Source organism: Ruditapes philippinarum, unplaced genomic scaffold (assembly GCF_026571515.1).
Source record: "Ruditapes philippinarum isolate M1 unplaced genomic scaffold, ASM2657151v2 ctg2637_1_1_1_1, whole genome shotgun sequence".
Classification (NCBI taxonomy): Eukaryota; Metazoa; Mollusca; class Bivalvia; order Venerida; family Veneridae; genus Ruditapes; species Ruditapes philippinarum.
In genome coordinates this window covers 63,943-73,806 of record NW_026857671.1, presented here as the reverse complement: position 1 = coordinate 73,806, position 9,864 = coordinate 63,943, and the positions used below count along the sequence as shown (strand labels likewise).

Sequence of the window (9,864 nt, the reverse complement as noted above, 5' to 3'; positions counted from 1 at the left end):
CCGCTGGTAGTTTACCATCCGGATCACGACAGGAAGCCACATTGAATTTACTAGAGCACAGTTCAGCCGCCTTGTAAGCTGTCACCTAGTTGCCTTCACTTTCGCAAGGAACTGATAACTTCTTTACATGCCAGATCATGCAGACGTACAGGGCAAATGAGTCGATCAATCACAACGAAAGTCATTTCGAGTATGGACCAAGGGGCCTTCTTTTAACTGGAATGTGCGTTTTAACCTTAAAGCAGTAGGTCTCCAGATTCATGCTAATTTTAAAATTTTGAAAATGTATTTCAAAGAAAAATGAAAAATATTGTGATGTGAACAAAGAAAGTAATTTACACATTGCAGTCAACGTAAATTACCAGAAAGAGGTCAAAATACGTGTATGCAAAAATAGCCCTTATTGCCTTAGTCATGCTGTAGATCGTTAATCGCCAGGCAGTAACATGTAAATTATTACTTGAATCTTTTAACTGTCTTAAAATCTTGATGACATATTTCTCTAGTTTGATTTTTTTGAAATTGTTTGGCTCATTTGAAGATATGCAGCTTTAAACTTTGAACTATGTACGGACCAATGGTGTAGCTTGGTTTACATGTATATGTATAGGCTGAATTATGGGAGGGGGTTTTGTCAATCAACTGGTTTCTTTTAGTTTTCCCTCAAGAATGAAAAAGAAATGTAAGAAAATGGAATTTGTAAAAATATTTTATTAATGTTTTTTTTTTATTTTTTTTACAGTACATCCCTGCAACTCTTAAAATGCTTAACCAATGCAAAAAAGCAAGCACAGAGAAACAAAATGATATATTATATAATATTAACAACAAAGTATGCATTGTTATGATAAAAATATCCATTCTTTACATATTTACCTAACTTTTTATAATATATCAATGTCAGCAAGACTTAATGGGGGAAGTCTTATCTATAAAACTTAGACACATGTTGCAAAAATGCCTGTAGCTGTATATATACATTTTTAAAAGAAAAAAATACTTAGTACAAATAACAAAAAAAATCAATAATCCCACTTTAAGGTAGAATATCAGTATAAAACCTAACATTCATGCAATGACTGTAATTTAACAAACTATTAGATAATATCTCAAAATATTACTTTATTCCATGTATATGTACATAAGTAAGAGTAAATCCAGCACAGTTTTAACTTAACAGCAGTAAAATACTGTTTATCAACATTTAGGTAATAATTATGGAGAAATCAACCTCACCTTTCAGTGTGGTTCATTTCAGACATTAACATCATTCAGTTTCATTTTATACAAGTGAAATATTTTTGATATCAATATTTTTGGTGAAAATCAATGAAATCCTCCAGCTTCAGTAAAGTACAAAGTAAGATTTAAACATCAAAACAATAACATTTTTCTCTTTAAACAAGTAAAATATTTCTAATATTAACACTTTTGATGATCCCAACATTTTTAAATTGATATATTTCACCCACAATAAAGAAACTCATCAAATTCAAATACCGATTTATTTTGTTAAATATTGTTTTTTGTTGTTGTTTTTTTAATGCCAAGATAGATATAGATGTACATGATGTCATCATTTAATGTTTGCTGCTCAGCATTTCAAAACAACAGATTAGAACAGCATCTCATCACAAATGAAATAAATTTCTGTTGGAAGGACATGAAAACAAAATGTTTTTGTTTTTTTATTATTTAAACATCACTATTGTTCATCATCATCATTTTCTCTGATAACTGGAACACCTGTAAAATACACGATAAACTTACATGTATAAATAGTTAACCAAAGCAAAATATGATAAACTACAACAGGACGCACAGGTTTACAAAAAACAACACAACTGTAACCTTGAAGCGGTTTACCAACAAAACAGGCATTATGAATTACAAGTTGTTGGTTTTACCTACAAAACACATGATGAATTAACCTGAAAAAATATATATTGTCATCTAGCAATATAGGGGCCCTCAATAAAGGAGTGATAGTTCGATAGAGAAAATGATGATTTTCCCTCATATTCCAGAAGTTTTGTAAAATCTAGGCATACTTGGAGTTTTTAAAGGTCAATACTTTCTCCAACTACATTTTTTGTGTATATCATATAAAGTAACTTAGCCTTTGCTTCAATTGGTCGTATCATGCCTTAATGCATTGAAATGTGCCACAATGGGCTGAGTCATGTCCAAATTGGTTAATTTGTACCGTAATGGGTTGAGTCCAAGTTAAGCCTTTGTCGACTTAGTATCAGTATTTTAACACTGGGACTGTAAAAATTAGTCCATGTTTTCAAATATAACCCTAGTAGTGGCAGAGTCTGGCTTCATAAAAATCAAGCTTAAAGATATACTATGCTCAAATTTGATTTTTAAAAATATTAATAATTGCTACACAGTCTCTTTGTATGTATAAAATAAACATGTTTCGAATTCATTTAAGGTAGATATGATATGTTTTGAACTCTACACACTATAATGTGGTCACCATATGAATATATAGTGTCCTTAAAAAAACTGGCAGTTTTTTTAAGAAAAGACCAATTTTACTTGACCCGTAATAGGGAATGCAGCTTCCCATACATAGTTTATCAAATTAAACAAATTCAGTAAGAATTTCATGGATTTCAATGCATTTCTAAGATAAAAATATTTTACCAAAAGATGAGCATAGTATATCTTTAAATTTAATATCAAACAGTAAATACACAGATGTCCAATGGAAACTTTAGAAGATTTAAATTTACCATCCAACTTTTTAATCTTTTTCAACTTTTCAGAAACTTTTGTCCTGTAGGTGGCATCATCACCAAAACTTTCCTGTAAAGGATTACCAGTAAAAACCAGCTCTACCAAACATGGCAAATCATCCTGAAAAATAAATAAACTATCTGGTTATAGGTTATCGTAATACTGTAAAGATATATGGTAACTTTAAGCTTTGGCTGAAGATGAGAAATGCAGGGCCGGCAAAATCAGTTTCTGTATTACCCATGTTGTCCCAAAGCCTATATGAACAAGTGAAAATTTTCAAGAATTAACTATGTAAATATCATACGGACAAGTTAAAAATGCTTCACATAAAAACGGACAAGTAAGTCAAAATCAGATTTTGCCGACCCTGCAACTGTAAAGCTTCTGAGCTTTGACTGAAGATAACAAACACATTATGACCATTATTTTTAAGCATTATATCTAGCACAAGCAAGGCATCTATGTTGAATTATTGACCATATATCAGTTTGCAAGATGCCTTCCTCATTCTACAGTTTGTCTTGATTGTTATTCAAATGATAATATATCTTAACAAACTTGTCATACAGAACATATCTGGTCAAAATTTTAAGAAACTATTAACAATCAAATGCATTTCAAGAAGTCAAAGAATGGTATTTCAAACACACCCATCTCATTATTCTGCCACATTAATTTTTCCTTTAGAAGAAAAAAATATGAAAACAAATTTAAATTTTATACTTACAAGTTTTACGAGCTCATTCATGTCCTTGACCTCATTGTTTGACATGTACAAAACCTGAAAAATAAAAAGTTAGTAAATATTCTTCTAATTCATGTATTCATGCTAGGCTGAGGTCTTTACATTAACTGGCAGGAACCAAAAGTGATTAAATTTGCCTCTAGTGTAGTAAAGATTGTATGACAACTAAAATTCACATCATTACTATTGGAGGAAGACCTTGTGCGCCCTTCTGTGTATTTTTTCAGACACAATATGCACCTGAGTAGAACCACCTATGTTCTAGCTGGAATGCTTTCTCACATTGAAGAAATTAAAAGCCCCAGCTGGGATTCCAACCCTAAGCGGTGAGGGGCAAGTGGTTTGAAGTAAATAACCATAAGCACTTGGCCACTGATGCCCCCTTCCCAATTTTGCTTTATTTCTGGCATGAAGTAGCACATAAGTATAATACCTTCCATAACCAAGCTGGATAGTTTGAGTGCATGGAAGAACCCAAAGTCCCTGAAAAGATTCCAACCCTTACAGTGAGTGGCAAATGATTTGAAGTCAGCCACTTTAATCACTCAGACATGAAAGCCCAAACAGATAAAACAAATTGAAATCACTGGCCTGTTAAGATGTGGGAAAATGAAATGTGCAAATTTTTTTTAAGATATAATATTTTACTCACCTTGAGCTTTTTAAGAACATTTACACCTTTTAACTTTTCTATTCTGTTGTAGGAAATCCAGAGTTGTTCCAAAGTGTCACCTACAGCTTCCTGTAAATATACAAATGTACATGATGATCCATATATTATAAATATTAAATGTAAAAATACATTGTTAACATTACATTGAATTTAAGCATATCGCAGATATTCTACTTGAATCCTGGCTCCAATGTTCTGATACACCTTAGTAAATGTCTCAAATAAATATACTGAACAGTGTAATATTAAGAAACAACCAACGCACACAAAATTCAAAATGTGCATTGAATTGTCATCTTGAATTATCTTTTAATATTCTTAGGTATACACACACACATAAAAATACACTTACCAATCCAGTTAGAGATTTTATGTTATTCCTTCCCAAAGACAAAATCTTCAAGTTTTCTGTAAGGAAATGAGAAAAATAGTTTATGCTAATGTTCAATTATATCACATAATAAACAACTCCAAAGCCTTTAATCTGGGAACAAATATTTGTATTGATATATTCAATATCAAACATTCTTAAGCTTCCTTGCAACGATTTTTCCTATAATCATTTTTTCAAAAAATAATATAATGCGATTTAAAACTATTTTCTTGCAGCCCTGATTTTAAGAAAAAAATTATAAAGTCACATGACTATCAGTTAAATCAATTGATATTTTTCAGCAAACACTTTACAGAATTCTTTATTTTATAAAATTAGAGTAAAAATAAAGACTTACTGAGACCGTTCAGGTTTGCAATTTTTTCAATACAATTTGTGGAAAGTGCCAGATGCCTGTAAATAAACAAGAGAAAATTGATAATACTTCATGTATATTAATGTATAAAATCAAAATATCCTGTACGAAAAAATACCCAGGAGGATCGGGATGATTGCATAGAAATAAATATAAATAAATAAAAATATGTTTTAAAAATCTGCTCATTCTTTTAACCAAATACCATACTTCATATTGTTCAGGCTTACTGTTCAAGCTAGGTGGTCTCTATTATAAGTTATACACTATGTTGATATATCTATGAATAATCAACTTCCCTGTAAAAAGGATTTAGTCTTAAAAATATTCAATTTCAACACTTTTTCTTTTGCTGTAATGCATGAAACCAGAGTAAGCATATTTAATGCCAAATCAATCTGTTTTACAATTTAAAAAAAAACTTTTGATACTTAATAATTACAAATACATCAGAGTACAATGTATTTCAAAACTGCTACAACATTTTATTAACATTTAATTGCCTTATTCTAATTCATACAGTCTTCAATGTTAGATTGCACTCTACAAGTTCATTAATAACACAAAAACATGCACTGCGACACTTTCTAGTAATCATTAAAGTTAACTTAAAGATCAACAAAAACCTTAACCAATTAAAGCATTTCATGTTGGCAAAGAAAACTTAACTTTTGTTATAACGTAAACATTCTAGATATAAACAAGCCATTCTGAACATAAAACCACACAATTAGAATATTATACATTCTTACAAAACCAGTCACATAGAAACATAAGTTTTGGCTTATCAATTACCCAAGCTAATTGTCTCTTGATGTAAATAAAAAAAGAAGGAACACACTGTTAAATGCAGTGCTAAAGTAATTCATCGGCTAAGTTGACGGAGGTACATGTGTATAACATAGTCATAGCCAGTTAATTCGATCTTCACTTAGTGAAAATGGCCATAGCTGGTTATTTCCCTTAGCAAATTAAATTAGCCAGTTACTTCCCTTAGAAAAATAGCCATAGCCAGTTACTTCCCTTACAGTTACTTATTTGTTAAATTATCCATACAATACAAGAAACATGGCAATGCCACGAAACCAGGTTTTCAATTATCACCATTGTAGATAAATATGTTGTAGTTGAAATACAAATACAAGCAACAAACAATGTAACTATGTGCAATGTAAATCATGAATAATGTAGGAGGAATTGCATAGAGAAGAAGTGCTCACTATATATTCTGTATAAGGAAAAAAAACAAAGGGCCATAATTAGGTCAAATATTATTCAATCACAAAACCCCGACAATATGCGCAAGGGCATTTGATAACAAAGCTTCTGTGAAAGTTTGGTCAAAATCCGTTGAGAAATGTAGGAGGAGTTGCGCACAGAAGAAATTGTTCACTATATATTCTAAATAAGGAAAAAACCCAAAGGGCCATAATTAGGTCAAATACTATCCAATCACAAAACCCCGACAATATGCGCCAGGGCACTTGATGACAAAGCTTCTGTGAAAGTTTGGTCAAAATCCGTTGAGAAATGAGGGAGTTGCACACAGAAGAAATTGTTCACTATATATACTAGATAAGGAAAAAAACAATGGGCCATAATTAGGTCAAATATTATCCAATCACAAAATCCGGACAATATGCGCCAGGGCACTTGATGACAAAGCTTCTGTGAAAGTTTGGTCAAAATCCGTAGAGAAATGTAGGAGTTGCCCACAGAAGAAATTGTTCACTATATATTCTATATAAGGAAAAAAAAACAAAGGGTCATAATTAGGTCAAATATTATCCAATCAAAAAACTACCAACAATATACACCAGTGCACTTGATGACAAAGCTTCTGTTAAAGTTTGGTCAAAATCTGTTGAGAAATGTAGGAGGAGTTGCGCATAGAAGAAATTGTTCACTATATATTCTATATAAGGAAAAAAAACAAAGGGCCATAATTAGGTCAAATATTATCCAATCACAAAACCCCGACAATATGCGCCAGGGCACTTGATGACAAAGCTTCTGTGTGAGTCTGGTCAAAATCTGTTGAGAAATGTAGGAGGAGTTGCGCACAGAAGAAAGTGTTTACGCCCGCCCGCCAGCCGACATACCTCAATCTAATAACCAGTTTTTTACTTCGGAAAACCTGGTTAAAAAAGACCCTGTTTTAAACAATATTTTTTGTGTTCCTTTTCTATTTAAGACAAGTCTCCTAACATAAATGTCATGATTCACATATTCTGTAAAAAATAATTATTTCCTGTAAAATAATATATAAGAATCTTATATAGAGCTATTTTGATTTGCTTTTCAAGATAGAATTTGAGCTTAGTTCTGTAAATTTAACTCTATAAATATGTGCACCATCTTTAAGAAATAAACAATTCAACCAAATTTCATTTTCTAAAATTGATAATAGCATAAAATACTATCACATTTAAAGAAATAGTATTAAAGCATCATTCTGAATAAAAGTTGACAGTCAGAAGTGACAGTCATTAATTTAGTAGTAACATCTTTTTTTAAAGAAATATTTCTTTTTAACAACAGGAATTGTGATTTATTTGTGACATGTATTTTAAGCCCACTGTTACATAATATGTGAATCATACAACAAGTCCTTATATTCAATTCAAGATACATACCTTTAACACATGGACATAACCTAATATGTACAAATTAATCACTTGTTGAATGATACTGTATTATTTTTCAAAAATTTATAATGTGTTATTTGTCATTAAAATATCAAATCCCCAGGAAGTTTTTTTACCATAGATTTTCTTTGCAAAAGAACTGCAATTCAGCTAAATATTCAAATAAAAATTTTCATATACATACTTAAATATAAGAGATAAATAGAAAAATAAATGAATCAATGAAGATGTAAGTTTTCAGAAGTTCTTTTCTGAAAGAATCAAACACCAGCAGCCATCACAAACCAAAATATTTGGTAAATGTTTTGCGGCAAAGCCTTATTACCACCTTAAACTGTTGGGCTTCAGCATTATATACTTGTCTGTATTTCTTCAGTTATATCCTGTTTCTCTACAAATAACAGCTAATTTCATAATAATGTCAACGGCTGTACAAGACTTTCAGATACAGAGAATAACTGTTTGAAAATTATTAAATAGGAGAAATAACATTAAAAAAATTGTATACAATAAAAGATTTTGTCACCTAAAGAGAAAGAACACTTACTCGCATTTTGCCAATGTTGACAGTGATGCATCCATCTTTTCTACTGGTGGAATTTGTGCATACATGACCACATGTGCAGCTTCACTTGCTTTGCAGCCTTCCTTTTCCTCCTGTCAAAATTTTGTAATTACAATATTGTAAGAGTTATTTGAAAGTAGGTGACACAAGTAAAAAGTTGAGCACTGGAGTCCAAATATGGAATAATAGGTTTGCCCATCAAACTTAACTGTAGGCAAGGTCCTCTTTCACCCTCGTAAATCCACATTGGTGCAATTAATACTAAAGAAATGGGAAAATGCACTTTACTAGTATATATAAATAGACTTGAAGTTTCTGTAACTAGTATGATTAATCTAATCTATTGCTTAATTATCATGCCACGGCTTAACTGCTTTTGTTTTGTTCAAAGCCTTGATAATGGCCGTGCTGTCACCTAACCAATATACAAACATGAGTGTCCTGCCTCCCCACGGCACATTTCATTAAGTCTCAGATAAAAATGGCTGCAATATTTCAATTTTCGACATGCGCTATGATGGGGTAGCAGTAAACATGGTAAAGAGCATTCTACTCATTCTATATTAACATGTCATGTGTTTGTGCTTCAAACTACAATGTAGAATGTGCATTCTACACAAAGATACAAAGGATCTTGAAAGACGACTTTATGTAGGTTTGATTTATGGTTCCCAAATAGATACAAATTATAATGCAGATGCTCTATAGGATAATGTGTTTATGTTCATTGCCCAAAACTGATCTATTTTAGTGAAACACTGGGTGAACAAGTTTGTGAATTAATTACAACCTCAGTACAATTCACGATTTACTAAGTGCTTTGAAGACTTCCATTTTATAATAAAAACATGAAAAATGATCTATTTTACTTACAAACTTGGCGATAGCATCTTTTATTGTTGTTCCCTTCGACTGAAATGAAAAAAGGCAATAAGTATATATTTTTCAAATGTACTATGTCTTAGAGGAATTAAAAATATAGTTCATTGTTGCAAATATATAAAAAGTTTATGTAAAAAAGAGCAAAAAAAAAAAGAAAAAAAGACTTACCATTTTGACGAGTCGTTGCTAACGAAAATAATATTATTCGGTGAACTCGGATATTATCCAAAGTTGTATAAACCCCGTATAACCGTACATTATCTGTACATAAAATGCCCGTACCGAATTCGAAATTTTTCTAAAAACCAATCAATAATAACTTGTTTAATCTGATTTTCAATGCATATATTGTTGTTTAAGATATTTTAGCATTCTCATTTAGCAGACCTACAGTATGCACGTTGAGTGTGTCTTCAATTCTTAGAAGACAATTTGAAATGGTCACATTTTGTTTCTTGGTATGATGAGCCTCTAGAAAATATTTTCATATTTTCCTTTTCATCAGTCGGATATTTCAACCACTATGAGAGGTTATCTTCCAAAACAACTCGCACATGAAGTTAAAAGAAAGTCATTTTAAGAACCTACAGAGTGTAACATTTTGATATAAACTTTAATAATGTCATTCTTGTTTTGAACTGAAAGATGCTGGCAATGGAACCTACTTATCCTTTCTCCAAACAATTCGCTGATTGCTATCAATTAAAAAATGTATGAAAGATTAACACGATAAGCAATGCCGTCTTAAAGATACACTATGCTCATCATTGAGCAAAATATTTTTATCATAGAAAACACAGATATGAGCCGTGTCACGACAAAACTAACATAATTATCAGTTTTCAATCAGA

General features: G+C 31.2%; 1 protein-coding gene across 1 annotated transcript; it reads right to left on the bottom strand.

The window, feature by feature from the left end:
* Positions 1-693: 693 nt before the first annotated feature.
* On the bottom strand, positions 694-9,269 carry LOC132750560 (dynein axonemal light chain 1-like). Its single transcript, XM_060740552.1, has 9 exons — positions 9,182-9,269; positions 9,005-9,043; positions 8,114-8,223; positions 4,901-4,956; positions 4,522-4,577; positions 4,149-4,238; positions 3,479-3,532; positions 2,745-2,868; positions 694-1,746 (listed from the first exon to the last, which is right to left on the bottom strand). The coding sequence occupies exons 1-9, from the start codon at positions 9,182-9,184 to the stop codon at positions 1,706-1,708; spliced, it is 573 nt and encodes a 190-aa protein (XP_060596535.1). The 5' UTR covers positions 9,185-9,269; the 3' UTR covers positions 694-1,705.
* Positions 9,270-9,864: the final 595 nt, after the last annotated feature.

Excerpts from the sequence above, each read along its gene's own strand:
- LOC132750560 (XM_060740552.1), bottom strand. Across the intron at positions 4,578-4,900 it reads TGCAAACCTGAACGGTCTCA|AAAACTTGAAGATTTTGTCT; the intron begins GTAAGTCTTTAT and ends ATTTCCTTACAG. Across the intron at positions 1,747-2,744 it reads AAAGATTAAAAAGTTGGATG|GTGTTCCAGTTATCAGAGAA; the intron begins GTAAATTTAAAT and ends TGTATTTTACAG.